The sequence below is a fragment of the Silurus aristotelis genome, assembly GCF_946808225.1.
Source record: "Silurus aristotelis genome assembly, chromosome: 11".
In the NCBI taxonomy this organism is placed as follows: domain Eukaryota; kingdom Metazoa; phylum Chordata; class Actinopteri; order Siluriformes; family Siluridae; genus Silurus; species Silurus aristotelis.
In genome coordinates this window covers 6,191,683-6,213,501 of record NC_139584.1, presented here as the reverse complement: position 1 = coordinate 6,213,501, position 21,819 = coordinate 6,191,683, and the positions used below count along the sequence as shown (strand labels likewise).

Below are 21,819 nucleotides of genomic sequence, written 5' to 3'. Positions count from 1 at the left end.
ATAATCTGCAAACATCATAGTCCAGGGAGACTCCTGTCTGACCTCGTCCGTCAACCTGTCCATCACCACTGCAAACAGGAAAGGGCTCAGGGCCGATCCTTGATGCAGTCCAACCTTCACCCTGAACCAGTCTGTCGTACCTACTGCACACTTCACTGCCGTCACACTGTCCTCATACATGTCCTGCACCACCCTCACATACTTCTCTGACACACCTGACTTCCTCATACAATACCACAACTCCTCTCTCGGCACCCTGTCGTACGCTTTCTCTAAATCCACAAATACACAATGCAGCTCCTTCTGTCCTTCTCTATACTTCTCCATCAACATCCTCAAAGCAAATAAGGCATCTGTGGTGCTCTTCCTCGGCATGAAACCATACTGTTGCTCACAGATGGTCACCTCTTCTCTCAGCCTGGCTTCCACTACTCTTTCCCATAACTTCATGGTGTGACTGATCAACTTAATTCCCCTGTAGTTACTGCAGGTCTGCACATCTCCCTTATGTTTAAAGATTGGTACCAGCACACTCCTTCTCCATTCCTCAGGCATCCTCTCCCCTTCCAGAATCCTGTTAAACAATCTGGTTAAAAACTCCACTGCCATCTCTCCTAAACATCTCCACGCTTCTACTGGTATGTCATCTGGTCCAACCGACTTTCCATTCTTCATCCTCTTAATCGCTGCTCTCACTTCCTCCTTACTAATCCTATCTACATCCCGCTTCACCAACTCCACATCCTCCAACCTTCTCTCTCTCTGATTTTCCTCATTCATCAGCTGCTCAAAATACTCCCTCCATCTTCTCAACACACTCTCCTCATTAGTCAACACATTTCCCTCTCCATCCTTTATTGCTCTAACTTGCAGTACATCCTTCCCAGCTCGGTCCCTCTGCCTGGCCAATCGGTACAAAATAAAGTTTCAGGAATAATAGTTAATAAATAAATTCAAAGTGTTTCATACTCATGGCATAATAAATTAAACTGCTTTATTCTCCTAACACAGTGGTACATAACATACATTATTACATTATTTCTCTTTTATTTATTATCTGATTCTGAACAATGTTTTATTTTGGATATTTACTGGATTCTCTCCGGCACATGTCTATGACTCACACTTGATGCAGGTCAAGATGCCTCGGTCACATGTCTTACCTACATCCGCTACCTTCTTAAAGGGACGGCTCCGGCCGCTAACACATAATACATTACCGTTAAATTGAAACCCCCAAGCTAGCAAAATGAACAAAAAAACAACATATATTTAGAAAATACCAGTTTTTATGCCGTTGTTGTATTTATCCACCACACCTTAAAGGCCGGTCCATGAAAATATTGTCTGACATTAAACCGGCCTGTAAAAATATTGTCTGACATTAATCCGGTCCATGGATTAATGTCGGACCACAGGACCACTGTCCTAACACATGTCTGTAACTATAAATTTTTGTTTCTTTGTTTGATCATTTGCTTTTAGATGCCCTTATCCATAATGACTGATTATCTAATATATACACTTGAGCAGTTAAGGCTGAGGGTCTTGCACAAGGGCCCAGTGGTGGCAGTTTGGTCTCACAACCTTCTGATCAAAAGTCCAACATCTTAACATCTGAGCTATTTCTCCACCATTACCAGTGTCTGTGATCTATACTGGGATTGAATAGGAAATTATTTTCAGGGTGCTTATACTGACTCTATTATAAATCTGCTTTATAAACCCACTTTGTCTTATCTTCAAATAACATCACACATTGTCAGGATTATTTCTCACACAACTTTACGTATAACAACCACTGCTAGCAAACATCTAAATCCTATGAGTACATATTTCAGGCCTTTTTCATTTGGTTCTGCTTCATTTTTGTCCAGTGGCCCTCTGTGTAATTGAGTAGAAATCAGCTACCAACCCTTTTCTTCAGTCAATTGGAAAGGCTTTTACTGCAAAAAACCATAGATTTCAAATTTAAACTGCTATTTGAGATGGTTACTTTTATGCTATAGTTCCTGCACAAGTGAGCAGAGGTCATTCGCTACAAACTGAGAGAAGAAAGCGAAAGTAAAAGAAAAGTGGATAATTGTAGTTGTGATAGGAAATATTTTGTGAGGGTGCAAAAACCCTGAAATAGAACTGAAGCGAATATCATTGTCCTCTGTATATTTGTTCTCCATAATGTCACACTGAGGGATGTTTTCAAAGATGGCAAGATGTTATTGTTAATCGCTGACCTTTTCTAGCATGTCACAACAATAAAAACTTAGTTCCAGGTGGGTAAAACTGCCTATTATATTCAGAGCACTCCCACAGATATGACAACCGAGCTGCCCCCAGTGCTGAACAGGTCCTTCATCATTTATGTAGCTATGTTAGATATAGTGCTCAGCTGGCAAAATATGTCTTATTAAAGCTTTAAAACCTTTTAAGCTATTGTTAACAATGCGTTAACAATAGGTTAGAGTACAGTACATGAACAATTCCCCTTGAAAAAGGAACCAAGGTTGCACTGTGTGTGTGTGTGTGTGTGTGTGTGTGTGTGTGTGTGTGTGTGTGTGTGTGTATATATATATATATATATATGTGTGTGTATATATATATATACAGTGAGGAAAATAAGTATTTGAACACCCTGCTATTTTGCAAGTTCTTTCACTTACAAATTATGGAGGGGTCTGAAATTGTCATCGTAGGTGCATGTCCACTGTGAGAGACATAATCTAAAAAAAAAAATCCAGAAATCACAATATATGATTTTTTAACTATTTATTTGTATAATACAGCTGCATATAAGTATTTGAACACCTGTCTATCAGCTAGAATTCTGACCCTCAAAGACCTGTTAGTCTGCCTTTAAAATGTCCACCTCCACTACATTTATTATCCTAAATTAGATGCACCTGTTTAAGGTCGTTAGCTGCATAAAGACACCTGTCCACCCCATACAATCAGTAAGAATCCAACTACTAACATGGCCAAGACCAAAGAGCTGTCCAAAGACACTAGAGACAAAATTGTACACCTCCACAAGGCTGGAAAGGGCTAGGGGGAAATTGCCAAGCAGCTTGGTGAAAAAAGGTCCACTGTTGGAGCAATCATTAGAAAATGGAAGAAGCTAAACATGACTGTCAATCTCCCTCGGACTGGGGCTCCATGCAAGATCTCACCTCGTGGGGTCTCAATGATCCTAAGAAAGGTGAGAAATCAGCCCAGAACTACACGGGAGGAGCTGGTCAATGACCTGAAAAGAGCTGGGACCACCGTTTCCAAGGTTACGTCATGGTTTGAAATCATGCATGGCACGGAAGGTTCCCCTGCTTAAACCAGCACATGTCCAGGCACGTCTTAAGTTTGCCAATGACCATTTGGATGATCCAGAGGAGTCATGGGAGAAAGTCATGTGGTCAGATGAGACCAAAATAGAACTTTTGGGTCATAATTCCACTAAACGTGTTTGGAGGAAGAAGAATGATGAGTGCCATCCCAAGAACACCATCCCTACTGTGAAGCATGGGGGTGGTAGCATCATGCTTTGGGGGTGTTTTTCTGCACATGGGACAGGGCGACTGCACTGTATTTAGGAAAGGATGACCGGGGCCATGTATTGCGAGATTTTGGGGAACAATCTCCTTCCCTCAGTTAGAGCATTGAAGATGGGTCGAGGCTGGGTCTTCCAACATGACAATGACCCGAAGCACACACCCAGGATAACCAAGGAGTGGCTCTGTAAGAAGCATATCAAGGTTCTGGCGTGGCCTAGCCAGTCTCCAGACCTAAACCCAATAGAGAATCTGTGGAGGGAGCTCAAACTCCGTGTTTCTCAGCGACAGGCCAGAAACCTGACTGATCTAGAGAAGATCTGTGTGGAGGAGTGGGCCAAAATCCCTCCTGCAGTGTGTGCAAACCTGGTGAAAAACTACAGGAAACATTTGACCTCTGTAAATGTAAACAAAGGCTACTGTACCAAATATTAACATTGACTTTATCAGGTGTTCAAATACTTATTTGCAGCTGCATCATACAAATAAATAGTTAAAAAAAATCATACATTGTGATTTCTGGATTTTTTTTATTTTAGATTATGTCTCTCACAGTGGACATGCACCTACGATGACAATTTCAGACCCCTCCATGATTTCTAAGTGGGAGAACTTGCAAAACAGCAGGGTGTTCAAATACTTATTTTCCTCACTGTATACAATATTATTTTAACCTATGTAAGACAGGAAAGTGGAGAGATGTTAGCAGAATGCCTCACCCCCACAGTTAAACATGAGGTGGAAGCTAAATGGTCTGGGGTTGTTTTGGAGTACAGACAGTTGGAGACTTATACTAGTAAAATACTGATCCAACATAGCTACAGTTCCATACCACACAGTCATAGCATACAGTCAACACCATGTAATTCCATCTGGACTGCGAATAATTGGAACCAACATTTTTATTATTTTTTTTTTTTACACACATATTCATACTGACCAGTTTCTGTACAGGAATTTCGGTATGTGTACATGTGTACCAAATTCAATCCTTGTTTTATGTGCAGAACAGTTCAAATCTGAGTTTCCTCACAAACATAATAAGTAGCAGACAGCAAGTTAGTTTAATCTCCAGCTAATTTCACTGTTTCTACTCGATCCATACCGTAAACACTATTTGTACTGCACAAATAAAGACTTGACTCTTCTATGAATGCAGTCTCTTTTAAACAGTGGATGCTGAAATATGTCTGTTACTTTAACAGCAAGAAGCATTTATGTAAATCAGTGTTTTCTGATGCTAATAAATCTAATATCTTATCCTCTGCAGCAGAGGTAGCTCTTGGTCTTTCTTTCCTGTGACAGTCCTCAGGGAAGCCTGTTTCATCATAGCATTTGATGATACATATAGTTCTTATTGACTAACTCTTATTTCCTTGAATAATGATGGACTGTATTTACTCTTTATTTAACAGAGTGTTTTCTACCATAATATGGATTTGTACAGTAGTAGCACTAATAGGGCTACTGACTCTTTAGTCATCAATCCCCTTCATAGAGTCACCTTTTGCTTTAATTACATCCATTAATCTTTTTGGATATGTCAAAACCTGTTTTCCACACCACAAATAAACAATACTTGCCCATTCTTCTTTGCATAATAGTTTTGGGGGTTTTTTTGAGAAAGGTTTAGTCCTATCCAAAAGCTATTGTGTTGTTCTTTTGGCAGAATTTTTAGGATTATCGTTGTGTTGGAAGGTAAGTTACATGCCCATCATCAACAGTCTAGAGGAGGGACGTAGGTTTTTCTCAAGTACATGAATATAAATGGCGTATTCATTTTCTCTTGAATCCTGACAAATTGCTCCCCTAGAACATAATAGTGCCACCACCATGCTTCACTCCATGTTTGGTGTGCTTTGGGTGTTTTTTTTTGCCAAACATAGTATTAGGACATCAGATCAAAAAGTTCAATTTTGGTCTCTTCAGACCAAAGCACCTTTTATCAGATGGCATCAGAGTCTTCTTGGTATGATTTAACATGACACTGAATACTGAGTTAGTTGTCACATGCACAGACCAACCAGACCCAACCATAAAGCTTTGTAAGTCCTTCAATGTTTCCTTTGGCTTCTTGGTAGCTCCTATAATCAATGTCCTCCAGGCTCAGTTATCCAGTTTGGATGGATGACCTAACCTAGGAAATGTGTTGGTGGTACCATTTCTTATTGATGCTCTGAACAGTACTCAGTACTCAGTACTACTTTTTTAGCCTTTGTCTATCTTGTGCCTTTCAACAATTATCCTGGTGGCCTTTTGAAAGCACTTTCCCAACCATGGTGATTTCTTTGCAGTACCATCCACTACTAACAGTGGAATCTTCAAGAAACAGCTAGTTTTATTCTGAAACAGTCAAAAACACTATAATTGATGTCAGGTGGGGCAATTAGTATGGTGTTTGATCTGTCAAACACTGGTTGCACCTGAGCAAGTTTATAATGGTATTCTCTGATGAGAGAATGGTTTCTTCAACCAAACACTGTATCACAAACAGCATTTTAATAAAAATGCAACTTATTTAAAAATTTTATTTTTACTTTAAGGATGAGGTTTACAATGTGTATATATATTTAGTGTTTTATTAAGATTGACAATCAAATCAAAATCCTAAAGTTTTGCCCATAGTCAACTGTGTAAAGTCAGCATAGTCAAATCGTGTGTGTGTGTGTGTGTGTGTGTGTGTGTGTGTGTGTGTGTGTGTGTGTGTGTGTGTGTGTGTGTGTGTGTGTGTGTTTGGGGGGGTGTTGTTGGTTGCGTAAGCTCTAAGTACAATGCAACATCAATGCAGTGGAAAAAATTATTATTTGTTTACAGTTCAAGACATTTACAGAATACATTCCCAGGCATTGCTTAATATTTATATCCCTGCTGCCAAGATGCTCCTGTGTCAATCATAGATCATGGAAAGTGAAACTTAAATCTCTCACAGAGGAGTTTGATTTATGCTTTTCATTACAGCACCATCATATCAGGTTATATATTAACTTATTGGGGGGGGGGGGGGACAGTAGTTCTTTTGTAGGTGAAATCAGGCATTGAGCACCTCCATAAAACCAATATGGTATGATCCTCATTTCATAACACGAATCAGACTCCTCCCATCAAAGCATAGTTAGACATAATTTAGATTAGACTTATTTATATTTTTTTTAACTGTGTAGCCTGTATAAATAATATATATTTTTTTACAGATTATGATGGTATGATGGCATGATGGCTTTCTTTAAAAAAAAATTATACAAAAAGTGCAACGTGCACACAGCTAATTTAAAGATTTATTATACATGTTAAAAACTAACTCTCTGCAATGGTGAAGGTGCGTCCTGTTCTGAAATAATTCTCGATTTCTTCCAGTGTTCTCCCTTTAGTTTCAGGCACACACTTGGCTGTGAAGATGATGTTAATCACGCAGATCACACAGAAGAACAAAAAGGGTGCAAAAAGTCCATATGCTGCCTGTAAGAGAGAAATATATGTAAAGGGGGAACTGTATCCTATTCTTTGCACAATAGTGGAAAGTACAACCAGTGACATTACATATGTGACACCACAAATGATCTTTTAAACTCTTTCTCACTGAGTGACTTCCAATCTGTCTTTTTATTATATATCAAATCAGAATGCATTGGCAATCTTATTTATAAATGCTAGTATGATGCAAAATATCATTTTATTTAGTAGCTGTAAATGTCCTTCTTGCTTCAGTAACCATTAAATAAAACATTTCAAATTTAGATTCAAAAGTTTTATCAAACTTACCACGGCATGCATGAAGACTTGTGTCAGTGCAAAAGCAGTGGCCCAGCTTACCAGGACACACAGGCCTGAAGCAACACCACGTGCTGCCATCGGCAGGATCTCGGACATTAGCAGCCATGTGATCGGACCCCAGCCCATTGCATAACCTGCTCAGAAAATAAAAAAAAATTCAAACGTAAAAAAAAAAACAAATACAAAATAGTAAGTGGTGTCATTTGTTTAATAGATAAAAAGCATCTGTTTGAAAATTGCTGTTATTGGAAACCAAAGCCTAGTCATTGTCATTGTTTATCGATACACAAACGTATTTTTTATGATTTAACATTTTATGTGTGGAAAAACATTAAAATAATTTAAAAAGTACATGGTAATCATAAGGACGTGCTGTGTATATGTTTTTCTTCACATATTGTAGCTTATACTTTAGGTCTCATACAACTCTATTCACAGCTTTTTCTTTTTTTCTTCTTGGTTACACAATTAAAGGTCAGGATTGCAGGAAAGGGGAAGGAGTAATAACAGAAGAGCAATAATCTTTCCTTTTATTTTAATCACTCAATTCTTGCACTTTGATTTACATAAAAAATAAATTAGAGCTTATTCTTTATAAAAACTCCTTTCTTTGGTTTCATATTGTCACCTAGCAGGCTGCTGTACCACCCGATTCCTGTTTGTGTTCATTTCAGTGAAACTTTGGGGGCAATGTAAGAACACATCAGCATTAAGAGGAATAAAATAATCTAAAATGTTGGTCATCCATCAGCAGATAAAAAAAAAAATATTTGGAATAAAACCTTGCATTCCATGGTAGGAAGTATAATTTAAGAAGACAAACATATGGACAAATGCTGATGTCTTCATGCATCAAAATGAAACCTGAACAATGTGAAATTTCTCTGATTCAGAAAAGATTGAGAAACAAATGTTTCCTAATACAATCTTGTGTTTCTGGTGCATAGAACATAACACTACCATAACTAAAAAGTTATATATGTTAACTTATATGTTAACCATAAAGTATATTATGCTTCACAATGATAAAAACAAAGAAGATTCATACCATCAGTAAGTAAAATTGGAGTTCTAAATGAACATCTTATTAACTGGCAAAATCTTCAAAATTGAGAAAAAAAAACCTTATTCTATATTTCCACCTGAAGACTGATGTTCATCTTTATATGAACTTTTGATACTTTATCTAGAATTATTTATAGCCATGGATATGTTTATAAATGTTGGTCAATGCAAGTGTATTTTTGTTGCAATTTAATAATGAGGAAAATCACTTTGTCCACATTTTTTATGATCTTTTATGAAGGCTAATTTAAAGATTATTATTATAGTTGAATGCACAATAATGTTGGTATGGAACAATAATTGTCACTGCTAGAAGGTAGATTATGATTTATTTTTTCTTTATAACAATGCACTCTTAGGTGTGTCATTCCTCTTATATCACACCAAATCAAACCCTCAAAGAAAAACATATCAGATCATTGGATATACCATCCAGGGGACAAGTTCCTGTTTTCAACCATGTGATGACGTCATTCCTTTTGCATATCTTTTTGTGTTGTAATGAAATAGAAACCAAAAGAACCATGGGAATTTACGATCAGGATTTTCCTTCTGATTATTTTAAAGTGCTGATATGGGAGAATCCTATTAAGAAAGCTAAATATTTAAAACGAGTGCATTAATATAAACCTCGCAGACAGGATTACTGTCAGGGGCGCTATTAATCACACCGAACTGACTGCTTTATGTATTAATGATGAGATCACATAAAACACTGTATGTCTGTGTTATTTTGGCTGAGAAATGAAAATATTCAGTAATCGTCTTTTCAGACTTTGATATTAGGTTGTATGGTTGTCATGGTTTTTAGCTTTCTTGTGCCATCTTCTATATAAACTAAAAACAAATAAAGAAAAATCAAACTTACCAAATATAATGAACATGATGCTGATGAGGGGGATAATTGTGCTGGAGGTAAGGGCAGAATTGTTCATGACTCCATGTGTGTACCCACTAGTAATGTTTACATGATCACACTGTGGGTTGTGGGTGTATATGGACATTGTCAGTGAGGCAAGAAACATTATAAATGCTGGAAAGAAAAAGTGCACAAATTAGCATACTAGACAAGAATTATAATATTTTGATGCACAAAGCAAATATATGGCAGAACTGCAACATTACGGAAAGTGCTGAGCATGCAAGAAACTGCTTGAAAGTAACCAAAACTTGTTTCTCAATACAAACCTGATGTGTAAAGCAAAGCTTTCCTGCCAGCTTTGTCCATCAAACTGGCCGCGATAATAACAGAGACCAGTCTAACACATCCCACGATTGCAGCATCGAACTTGGGTTCCTAGATTACATAGAAAAATCTGTGAGACACATTTCATGGGCAAATGGGCAGATGACACTCCATACTGATGGTATTCCTGGTCGAAGGCACTCACCAGTGAAACAGCTGCTTCCTCAAAAATGGGCTGCAGATAAACCAAGATGGGTGTAATACCCGTCATCTGCTGCAGGAATCTCATCAACATTGAGATAAGAATGGGTTTGTAGAAGAACGGACTCTGAAGATCCTTCCTCGTTATTACAAACTGTTGGAAAGTTTAAATTGTGTTAAAAGTTTATTCAGTTACTCTATGCCTGTGGTACACAACCTGATGTTTAGCGCAATATACAATTCTTTCTTCACAATGATCTGAATAATGAACTAAATGATAACAGTATATACATTTTAAGCATTTGTGCTAAATAAAGTTCTAAATAAACTGCTTTACATCTATGCATTCTGGACAAAACAAGCCACAACGGAGAATCTGTTACAAAAGATGCATTTTTCTTAGAAAAGATGGCTTTCACATTGTTATGCAGTCAGTTCATTTAAAAAGATTGGGGTGTAAATCCTTATCGTCATCTATATATCATCTGTACATTTTCCTCATATCTTACATACATAGTACATATCCCATAGTGTATATTTTCTATTGAACATTCTCTACACACATCCTGCATTAATATAAACTCTCAACATATATACAGTATTTCCCTGCTTTCGTGTGGTTCGATTGCTTTGAAATAATTACATTTATTAATAAAAATATAATTAGCAATTATAAAATAAAGTAAAATGTTAATACAGTATAGTACTGTAAACATTAAATACCGTTTTTTAGGTGGCGTCCATTTATTGCGATTTTCCGTTTATCGCGGATTACTATATATATATATATATATATATATATATATATATATATATATATATATATATATATATATATATATATATATATATATATATACATACTTCCCGTGGGCTCGCCACCTGCGGGAGGGACCGCAAGGGACGGTGCTGTGAGGATTGGGCAGCAGTCGGAGGCGGGGGCCTGCTTAGACTGCTGCCCCCGCAACCCGAATTACGGATAAGCGGAAGAAAATTAATGAATGGATATATATATATAGTTTTTTGCACAATTGCTACTATTTGCACTTATGGTAGGTGATAAAATGCATTTAGTTGATGTGTACCTGTTCTATGTTCTATCTATCTATCTATCTATCTATCTATCTGTCTGTCTGTCTGTCTGTCTGTCTGTCTGTCTGTCTGTCTGTCTGTCTGTCTGTCTGTCTGTCTGTCTGTCTATCTGTCTGTCTATCTGTCTATCTGTCTATCTCTCTAATAAAGAAGTGTAGTTTTGAGCTTTTTGATTAATAGTGATAGAAGAATCTGATAAAAGTGTAATGTGGCTGTTTCATTTTACCTGTGAATTGACACTGCGCTCAATTTGATTGAGTTCAGTTATGTAGTTTGAATTAGGACCCCTGAGCCACTGAAGGGCTCTGATGGCCTCATCTCGTTTGTCATTGGTGATGAGGTAACGTGGGGAGTTTGGCATGAAGCACAGCAGAAAGAGCATAATCAGAACAGGAACTTCCCCAGCTACAGCCAGCCACCGCCACGGTAGAACCAAGCCTGTGGGGTAAGAAAGGAAATCCCACACAGATCATGTAGTTTGTTCACATATCATGCATTTTTCTTCTGGTTTCCATAAACATCTCAAATCTTATTGATCAATTTCTAAAATCAAACTTACAGCATGTATTCAACTGGGTCTTCAAAATAAACAGCTGAAATGTGTTGCTCGCGACAAGTGTGCCACTTACCAAGAAGATAGAGTGCCAGACTTCCAAAGACAGCCATTATCTGTGGAGTAGATCCCAGAGCTCCTCTGACACCTGGATGTGAAATCTCTGACACGTAGACCTGCAATGGTAAAAGCATAATGAAGGCCTATCTTTAGAAAAATATTCCCAAAAGAAAGGTGTCATTCTAGCGTTGGCATTATGTTCTATTTACAGCTACAGAGTGGATGAAAGTGTATCATTTTCATGCACGTTTATTGTAGTATCTGAGTTATTATCCTGATGCCTCTTAACTTAGAAAACATTACATAACTTTTTTTTTATGTAAATCTGTTTGTATTTGTCTGTACTCTTTTGCAGAAGTATTCATTCCATTGAAAGTATTCCATTTGTAGTGGTAAAACCTAGAACTGAAATGGAGTTTATTGGGATTTTTACTATTTGATTTACAGAATTTCTACTTTGAGGTACACAAAGATAAATTCTATAAAAAAAGTTTTACATTTTAAATGTTTCTACAATTCTCTCCCTTGGGTCAGTATTTACAGTAGTAAATATGAATGCTAATGTAGAACCACTTTTACCTACAGTTATACTTCTAGTTTGTGTTTCTATTTCCTTTGCATAAACAGATTGTCATAGTTTGGCCATTCGTTCCAGGTAAATTTGCTTAAGCTCATTCAGACTTTATTAAGTCTTTTGTCTGTACATATTAATGCAACATGGATACCCTTTCTTTGATTGGTTTTAAAAAAGAAAAAAAGAAACAGCAAATTTGAGACATGGAATCTGATTCATGCCTGAGGAAATACCTACAGGAATGGAGCTGGCTGTAATTCCTCCAGCGACACCTGTGAGCAATCTACCCAGGAGAAGCAACCACACTTTATTCGCTGCGGCCATCATGAGAAATCCTGCCGTGGAGGGAATTACGGATATCATGATGCTGTGTTTTCTTCCAATTTTGTCATTCAACACCATGGCACTCAAGCCTCCTACCATAGCTCCGATCGCAAAAACAGACTATTCAAGAAATAGAACAGAATCAGAATCAAATGTATTGTACAAGTGCACACACATGTACAAAAACTGAATTGTGGTTGGAGTTGAAGCCTAAATATTGGTAAAAAAAATAAAATAAAATTTAAATAAAAGATTTTGCCAGATTTCGCTTAATATATTGCTCATAAAATCATTTTCAATGCAGTTTAGAATCGAGCGATATTCAGTGTAAAATGAAGAAGCTGCTCTTACCCCAAACCAGGAAACCATATGAACGTCCATGGGCAGATTTGGATCGTTTTCCATCTTAAGCTGTGGAATCACAGCAGAGGGAAATACCATGGCAAATCCAAAAATTAAATTGCCTAGAACAGCCGAAAAGGCTGCAAGAAACAGCAAGCAATTTCTGTTGGAAATCAGCACAAATACAATGTAAAATATGAGTAAATAGTGAATACACAGCTATACAATAGAATATCCAATCACAAAATTAAGTATATCAATCAAAACCTTGTTCCATTCCTGTAAAAATGACATTGTTTATGATATGCTCTCTCTATATATATATCGATATAGTAGAATAGGACTGCTATGAATAGGACACATTATAAAAGTGCACAAAAGTTCCAACAATTGTATGTAACTTATAGACTTTAAATAGATAATAAAAAAAAGTACAAGTAAAAAGAGAGTTTTTGACTGAGAGAAAGAGAGAGAAAGAGGGAGGGAGAAGAGTTACCTTGTTTTATACTGGTTATTCTTTCTATTCAGCAGTAATGGAGTTGCTTCGCTCTTTTCTAAAGCCATGGCTTCCTCTGTCGCTGTCTCTTGACTTTGTGTCTAACTTGCTCTCTGATAGCAGCTTATATATCTTTGTCTAAACCGAACCCGAGACTATGTGTCTGTTTAAGAAATCTTGGACTTTTTCTTGACATGTAGGCACAAAAGGAATTGAGGAAGCAGCTACTAAAATACGGATTAGGTGACCACAGCCCTTGTGTTTTTTGCTAAGCAAGCTGTGTGTTGCAACTTCATAAATCACAATATATGATTCTTAGAATACATAATGAACAGTGTGCGCTGATGCAGTATGCATGAGCAGTTGTGGTTGTGTGTGTGTGTGTGTGTGTGTGTGTGTGTGTGTGTGTGTGTGTGTGTTGGCATGCTTGTTGTCTCCAAGTGCTCCAGAAGACAACACACACAACCGTATCTCCTCACAAATGTTGCTTTGAAGAACTAGCAAGAGAGCTAAAGCTTTAATATTATGGACAATTATATGGTAACGTTTTTCTGGGAAATGTCTAATTTGCTGTATGATAGAATTTTAAATATCTTTTGTTGGTTTTATGAATTTTATTAGATTTGATTATTAAAAATAGCGTAACCCTGTATTGCACTGTAATAAGTTTGAAAAGGGAACTGGCTAGTGGTTCATTTGTCCACCTGTTTTTAGGTTGTAGATGTGATGTGTCAAGGGTCCTTTGGCCTGACTTTTTTTTTGTAGAAGACATACATTCTGGCTTGGACTACACATTGAAGAAGGTATTGAAGAACACAGTGAATGGGTTTATTCAGCTTTAAGTCATTCTTGAACCTGGATAATTTCTGTATTACATTTTACATGCTTAGATGGAATGTTTGGATGAAACTAGAGCCAATCGAAGCCTACATGAGGTAGAGAACCGACTAATTTAACCCTTAACCAATCTCCCTATACCAGACAAATAATTTTGGTTTTATATGCTTTTTTGTTTTTATTTGTAATCAGTTAGGTGTGTGTTGTTCCTTAGCTTTGTGTCTTATCGATGTGGATCATCGTCAGCTACTGAGAGTTGTTTGTATCCTGGAACAAGCATGTAATACTTGTTGCTGGTGTTGGTGTCGTTATTTCGGGTTGTGTACATAATTTGATTGATATATGACAGATTATTTAAGTCATTTTTACATAGATATCATCGTCCCTGATTTCAATGGTGATGAACTGTTCATATGCGACCACCCTCAACATAGTCATTGCCTCTCAAAGTAAGCTAAAGTAAAGGTTTGAAGATACCATTTATATTATTTATCCAGCTATAAATTTGCCAGATGTCTAGCAATTTAGCCTTTTGGCTTCTCTTCATCTTTCAGTGTTATCAATGTCTGTGGTATTTGCCGTACAGTGCTTACAGATGTTCTTGGGACAAATGGTGGATGCACTGGCCTACCTCCATGACAGAAACATTTTACACAGGTTATTATAACGTGTGTACATTATAATACCGATTTACCAAGTTATTGTTAAAATCGTTGTGTTTCGACGTCCAGAAATCTGAAACCATCCAACATTCTGATGAGCAGCGACTCTGTCTTTCGCATGTGATTTTGCAACAGCAACTATCACACAAGATCGAGCAAAGGTTCGTCGAATCAAAGAAAGTTTAACCTGCATTGTGTACAACAATAAAGTAAGACATTTCAATATCTATGTGACAAAATCATGTTAAGGGTCAGAGTTTTCACTTGTTTTCTGGGGTTTGATTGCAAGTGGGAACAGAGGTAACACACTAGCAAATCAACAAAAGCATTTTTTTTTTTAAATATAAGCTTGTAAAAACAATAAAAAAGAAGGGGCTGACATCCAATATTTTGCCTGTTGCCATGTTGCTTATTCGACACTGGTACACCATTGGCAGAGGTGGAAAGTAAAGGATTTTATTTGCTTGTGTTACTGTAATTGAGTAGTTATTTTTTTGTGTGTGTGTGTGTGTGTGTGTGTGAAGAAAGAGAAATGGAGTGATGGACTCAAGTCAATTTCAAATGAGCTACTTTTTACTTTTACCTGAGTAGATTTTTAAACCAGCAACTTTACTTGTACTTAAGTAAAAGTTCACTGAAGTTACAGTACTTTTAATTGAGCAGAGTATTTTTTGAACCTCTGACCATTGGTTGCACACCAAATTAGTTTTACATCAAAAACTCCAATTTTGCCTCTTGAAGAAACAGCTATGAACCACTGCTTTAGAGATGCATTGCCATCTAGTGGTCAATAGTTGTTTACTGTTCTTGAGGTTGCCAGGTTGTATTTAAAATGTTGACATGCAATTGTTCGTCTGCTTTCTAGGTGAAAAGTGTTGGATGGCCCCTGAGAGTGTGAAACTGCTCTGGTGGAGTGAGAAGTCTGACATTTGGACACTTGGCTGTGTCCTCCTGGATATGCTGATATGTCACATACTCACTGTACATTGCACTGTTTTTGTCTTTAGTCAAATATACTGTCAAATAACAAATGGCTGTATTTTCTGTTTTGGTTTGTAAGCTATTTATTAACATAATTCCTCATTTAATGAAAAGTGAACTCTCCGATTTGCCGCTAGATTTGAGGTTTTACAGGTGTTTCACAACAGATCATAATTAATCCTGCATTTCCAGGATGAGGCCTCTTTGGATCTTATCACATGGAAAGATCTTCGCAGGCTCTCTGACAGGATGTTAAGCCACAATCCAAAAAATAAAGCAAATGTCTGGCTAGTTTAAATTCAAAGCTTAAATAACTGTATATTACAGAATATACAAAAAATAATAATATTATATACAGTATAATGCATCACTTAATGTATATTTTTCAATGAAAACTGACAGGAAAGTTGAGGGGGTTTTTTTGTCAATGCGGATTGATCTTTTGGTGAAACAATGTCTGATCCTTTGTGGTTCCTTACCACATTCAGTTAAGAGCACTTTTCCTCAAGGAGTCGCTGAGCCACCATTCCATGAAGGGATAGACAGTGTTTTGGGTATGTACACATCAATCTACACATCCTAAACTCATTCAAAAAACTGCGACAATAGTCAAATTCAATAGTCAACGACAAAAAAAGTCAAATTAAGGACAAACATTAGTACATTCATTTTATCATTGTGTCTTTAGGAACTACTTTTTCTTGGTGACTTGCATTATTGTAACTTGTATTAAGAAACTTGAACAGTTGTTCACTCTATCCTTCAGAAATCATGAGATCAAATTTGGACAATTCCACAACCATTCATAGAAGGCAGATTAAAAGCAGAACTGGCAAGACTATCTAGGGTGGAACGGGTGTCATATTATGTCTCCCCTGACCATCAAATTAACACTGGCCAAACTTGGGAAATGCGTGCAAAAGGCTGGAAACAAAAAGTGTTGCCACTACAAAAATGGTAGTTTTGTACAGCTGTTTGAGACATGCGCAAAGGAGGGACATGAGTTATATTGGTAGGAGAATGCTGAGGATGGAGCCACCAGGAAGGAGGAAAAGAGGAAGACCAAAGAGGAGGTTTATGGATGTGGTGAAGGAAGACATGCAGGTAGTTGGTGTGAAAGAGGCAGATGTAGAGGACAAGGGGGTATGGAGACGGATAATCCGCTGTGGCGACCCCTAATCTGTATTACTTCACTGCATTACGGATTCCTTGAAATCGTCACATGTTGTCAAACTTGATGCCATTATATCCGAATTCTGGCAAAAATCCAAAATGACAACAAAAATATCTGAATATATCAGCTCTAACTATAACAGCTGTTGGATTGGAAATGAAAATGTAACGTAGTTATCTGATACTGGATGTCAAAATGTTTGCTGCAATCAGAATGGAGTTTTTCATCCTTTTTACTTTTGGGAGAAATCATTTTTTTTATTTTTGCATACAAAAGAAAAACATAATTCGGTTCAGGAACAGTTGTGGTTCAATTTGAAATACATTAGAAATGTGACATTTAATGATGATTATTGATTCAATATCTACAGCTTTGTTTTAAAATAAATGTGTATATGATTGTTTTTAATCAGAGAAGGCATGTGAACTGATTGTGAAACTGAGAAGTGTTCATCAAGTATTAAATACAATAAAGGCCTACCCACAGGAGAAGGATGTCATCATTCATGGCTGCAAAAATCATAAAGTGTGCACTAGACAAAGGCCATTGCAATAATAATCACTAATACATTCATATGAACCAAATGACTAGCTAGCAGCATATTACTGTGATATTTTTATTGATATGCATGCAAGTATTCAAAGTTCACTTCAGTCTATTTATCTTTTAAGGCAGTAGTTTTCTAGAATCATTTCCAGATGCTGTTGAAAAATTGTGAATTGTGGGTGAGATGCACCTGCAAGATGCAAATGTGGCAGAATTTGTGTGCACTGCACTACAGTTTCAGTTGAATGAAGGTACAATAGTGCAAGTAAAAGAACCAACGACACACTTTCGTTTCTGATGTATAAACTGAACATGTCTCAGCACTAAAGCTGAGTTTTCTTTCACTTTCATTTCACTTTCACTTTTCATTTTTACTTCCATAGCTCAGCATGCAGATATCGAGAAAGCCACTTGTCTCTTGATTCATGAACTCAAAAGTCATCCAAATGTATCTGCAATAGTGAACCATGTGTTTGTCGCCATGACCAGCTCAATCAAAACCATAGGTACCAGAGCCCACAATCTATGGAGTGTGTACATTGAGAGACATTGTCCAAACTGTCTGAATTATAGTGGCTTCTCATTATAGTTAGTGTACTAGATGTAAGACAGAGATTTTATCATCAAAGTCATGTCTATGAAACTAATGTAAATATTCTATACATTCCCAAAGACAAGTCTCTATGTGTCCACCTCAGGTGCTGCACCTTTACAGCTCCTCCATGTACCAAATGAAAGGAATGGTGTTTTTTACACCATGGCTGCAAGGAGACACCATTTAGAATGTCCGAAGGTCATAGAGAGTTTTTGCCATTTTCTGAAGCAGCTGGTGCAGCATGGTGAGTGCAGGAATATTAGATCTGTGGAAGGTCAATAATTTAGAATAAACATGTTTATTTACAGAAAAATAGTAGTAATAATTGCAAATTAAAGGAAAACCAACATTAAGTGTGCATATATATATATATATATATATATATATATATATATATATATATATATATATATATATATATATATATACAGGGGATTTCATGGACTTTACAGTAGATATATATATAAACAATTAATTGATTGTTATACATTTGGATTTTGATTCAGGTTCTATTATTTCTGAATTGCGTGCTGAAAATGTAAAGGAAGAATTGGAGCAGATTTTGCAAGAACATGAGTCCATCACGGTTTGTAAAAAAAATCATTTTCTATCATATTGCCCCATATGGATCTGACTTCACTTAAATAACTATAATCTCCCACTTAGGAGACTGTACTGGTGGCACAGGATGTCCTGTCGAAAATGATGAGCCTAAATGATGTTGAGTCGGCGAGTTTGGCATGGTCGCGGGGCATAATATGAATAATGATTTATCCTTGCATTGCTTTCTGAGCATAAAATTGTACAAATGATATTTATTTTTCTTTTTTGAAGTTACTAAAACAAATTCAACCATTTGTAATTATAAACTGATAATTTGTGATGGTCATGATGTTGTTTTTTTGTACTATAAATATATATATATATATATATATATATATAACCAAAACCCATATATGGACCAAAATCCATAATTTTTAAGCTACATATCGGTCAGTTTGTGGATTCATACAGGACTCTTGACTCTTGTTTTGCAGTTGTGCAATATTGTGTAAGATGTGTGAATATGTTATGATAATATACCGGTTCACTATGAACCGTTTTAAGGAAGGCATTCGAGACAAAATTTTCAGATGAATGTTTTTTGACTTTCATAAGCAAATAAAATAATTTATTTTATTTGACAAATTAATTCATTGTTATTATCTACCCCAGGTAGATACTTGGTAATGTGGAAAATGCAAATAGCATACACACGTCTCCCACAATGATACAATTCGTTGTTTTTTTTATTTAAAAGTAAACACTTTAACCATTAAAAAATTATTAACAGTTTCCTTCCTATTTTTAATAATGCATTACATTCCAATAAATCAATAAAGACATTTCATCAAAGCAAAGAATACCAGACACGATTAAACACACAAACAGAAGAGCTGCAGTTTTAATCTGCACTCTTACACACTTCTTCATAATTTATGGCTTTTGATACAATACAATATTAATGGTTAACGTAGTCATTAATATGCGACTACAAAAATAAAATATAATTATTTTATAAAATACAAATAGTATTCTAATCTGGTGATTTAGGGCCCCCTAGCGTCTTGGAGGACCCATACAGTACCAGTCAAAAGAGTTTATTTCTTTATTGTAATTTATTTCACATTTTATATAATACTGAAGGCATCCAAGTTATGAAACAACCTGTATAGAATTATGTAGTAAACTAAAATTTATATTTTATATTATTCAAAGCAATTACCTTTTGCTTTGATCAGAGATTGCAAAAGTTCACACATCCTTCACTCAAGTAGAAGTACAGATACTTACGTTTTAAAAGACTCTGGTAAAAGATGAAGTTCTGATTACACTTTTTCACTCAAGTTGAAGTAAAATAGTTTAGGCTCTGACATGTACTCAAGTAAAAATGTAGCCGTTACTACTACCTGTTTTAGTGTCACACTGGTACCTGGACCTCACATAATATTAATACAAAGGAATTTAATTTTTGTTGTATCTAATGAATGTATCCAGGCTGAACATCCACCATATAGAACACAAGCAGAGAAAAGATAGTTATCTGGAATGTGTCTGTTCTCAGTCATGTTTACATCACTGACTCCCTCTGTCTCATCCACGTTAGCCAGGAAATTATAAATTAAACCACTGGTAAGTTGAAAAAGCTGTGCAATAACAAGAAATGGGTTGATGGGCTGAAAACAGAGCGCAACGAAAAGAACAAATATTGATCATGTCTAAACTAAAGGAACGAGCCTGGTTTAAAAATGTAAAAAGTAGAAAGTGAAGATATTTGTGTAAAAAAAAATGTAATAAGTGAAAGTAAAAAGTTGTCTAAAAAATAAATAGAGAAGTTAAAGTACTGATACCAGAATACCAGTATACTTAAGTACAGTAATGATGTATTTGTATGTCGTTACTTCCCATCTCTGGCTTTGATGACCACTTTGCACACTTTTGGAATTCTCTGAGTCAGCCTCATAGGGTAGCTACCTGGAATGTTTTTTCAACTAACTTTAGAAGTTCCTAAGTTGTTCCCAAGTTTTCTTGTTGGCTGCTTTTCCTTCACTCATCAGTCCAATTCATCTCAAACCATCTCAACTGGATTCATATTTAATGATTGTGGAGGCCAGGCCACCTGATGCAGCACTCCATCATGCTCCTGCTTGAACAATGGGCTCTTACAAAACCTAGAGGGATGTTTGGAGTTGGAAAACAAATTATGGTCCCACTATGTGCAAAACAGTTGGGATCCCTAAAAAGAAGTCGTAGACTTACTGGTTAAGTGTACCCTAATCTTGGACTAAATCTCAGAGTGTCACCAGCAAAGTTTCCCCACACCATCACACATCTTCCTCCATGCTACAACAGTGGAAACCACACATTCAGGAACCACCCATTCAAACACTCTATATATAACAAAGACACGGTGGTTAGAACCCAAAATCTTACATTTGGACTCATCAGACCTAAAAACAGTTTTCCACTGATCTCATGTGAAAATTGATTTTTAAGTATGTCTGAGAGCAAATTAATTTCTCTTCCTCTGTCAGTTATTGTGGGTCTTACTCAGATGTATTAATGTGTGCAGAGCTACAGACGTGTTTTGCCAGTTGAACTCGGCTGTAACAGTTTCCCTCTGACCAACAAATCAGAAGACGGATAAATGCTGACGCTATGCTGAGCCAGCTAGCTGCCCTGAGAGGCGAATATGAAATCTGATTGGTTAAAGAAACAGAGCTAATTTTTAAGGAGACTATGGTAAAAAAGGCCAGTAGTACAGACTTTGAAGGCCCTGGGCAGATTCGATTGACATGTCAGCAAATAGAGGCTGAAATCTGATTGGACAAAAAAAATCTAACATCCATATACAGCCCAGAGAAACACTACGAAATTAAGAAAATAAACTATTGGGAATAAATGAATACAATTTAATGGAACAAATATTAGAATTTAGGTTGTAAATGTAGGTCAGTGCTTCTGATAGTGTTTAGGCCAGCAGAGAAGGCTTTACTGGACCTGACCGCCCGCCACTGGTGAATGCACTTGGGGATACATTTAGTTCTTGAGATTTCTTGAACTTTATTTTGTTAAAGTAATGATAACCTGTCTTTTCGCTTGATTGAAGTGTTTTGCCTAAATATGTATTTGTACATTAGTTGTAAACGAGCTTCTGACTCTGTACTCACCCTTTCCTCCGCACAAGAAAACTGATGGTAAAAAGCACATTAAGAAAGCCAGAAATATCATGAATGAACACTCGACCAGTCTTGTGAATGTGATGAAAGGATGCCATGAGT

The 21,819-nt window shown here is 36.5% G+C and overlaps 2 protein-coding genes across 2 annotated transcripts; one reads left to right on the top strand and one right to left on the bottom strand.

Moving 5' to 3' along the window:
* Positions 1-6,106: 6,106 nt before the first annotated feature.
* On the bottom strand, positions 6,107-13,359 carry LOC310733807 (solute carrier family 2, facilitated glucose transporter member 6-like). Its single transcript, XM_083555235.1, has 10 exons — positions 13,204-13,359; positions 12,717-12,870; positions 12,279-12,485; positions 11,484-11,583; positions 11,081-11,292; positions 9,767-9,916; positions 9,564-9,672; positions 9,244-9,408; positions 7,299-7,444; positions 6,107-6,995 (listed from the first exon to the last, which is right to left on the bottom strand). The coding sequence occupies exons 1-10, from the start codon at positions 13,269-13,271 to the stop codon at positions 6,834-6,836; spliced, it is 1,473 nt and encodes a 490-aa protein (XP_083411361.1). The 5' UTR covers positions 13,272-13,359; the 3' UTR covers positions 6,107-6,833.
* Positions 13,360-14,602: 1,243 nt separating this feature from the next.
* LOC310733732 (serine/threonine kinase-like domain-containing protein STKLD1) lies at positions 14,603-15,884 on the top strand (the record flags this gene model as incomplete). The annotated part of the gene is made up of 3 exons (XM_083555137.1): positions 14,603-14,697; positions 14,772-14,818; positions 15,568-15,884. The coding sequence occupies 3 exons, from the start codon at positions 14,603-14,605 to the stop codon at positions 15,759-15,761; spliced, it is 336 nt and encodes a 111-aa protein (XP_083411263.1). The 3' UTR covers positions 15,762-15,884.
* Between the last annotated feature and the right edge of the window lie 5,935 nt (positions 15,885-21,819).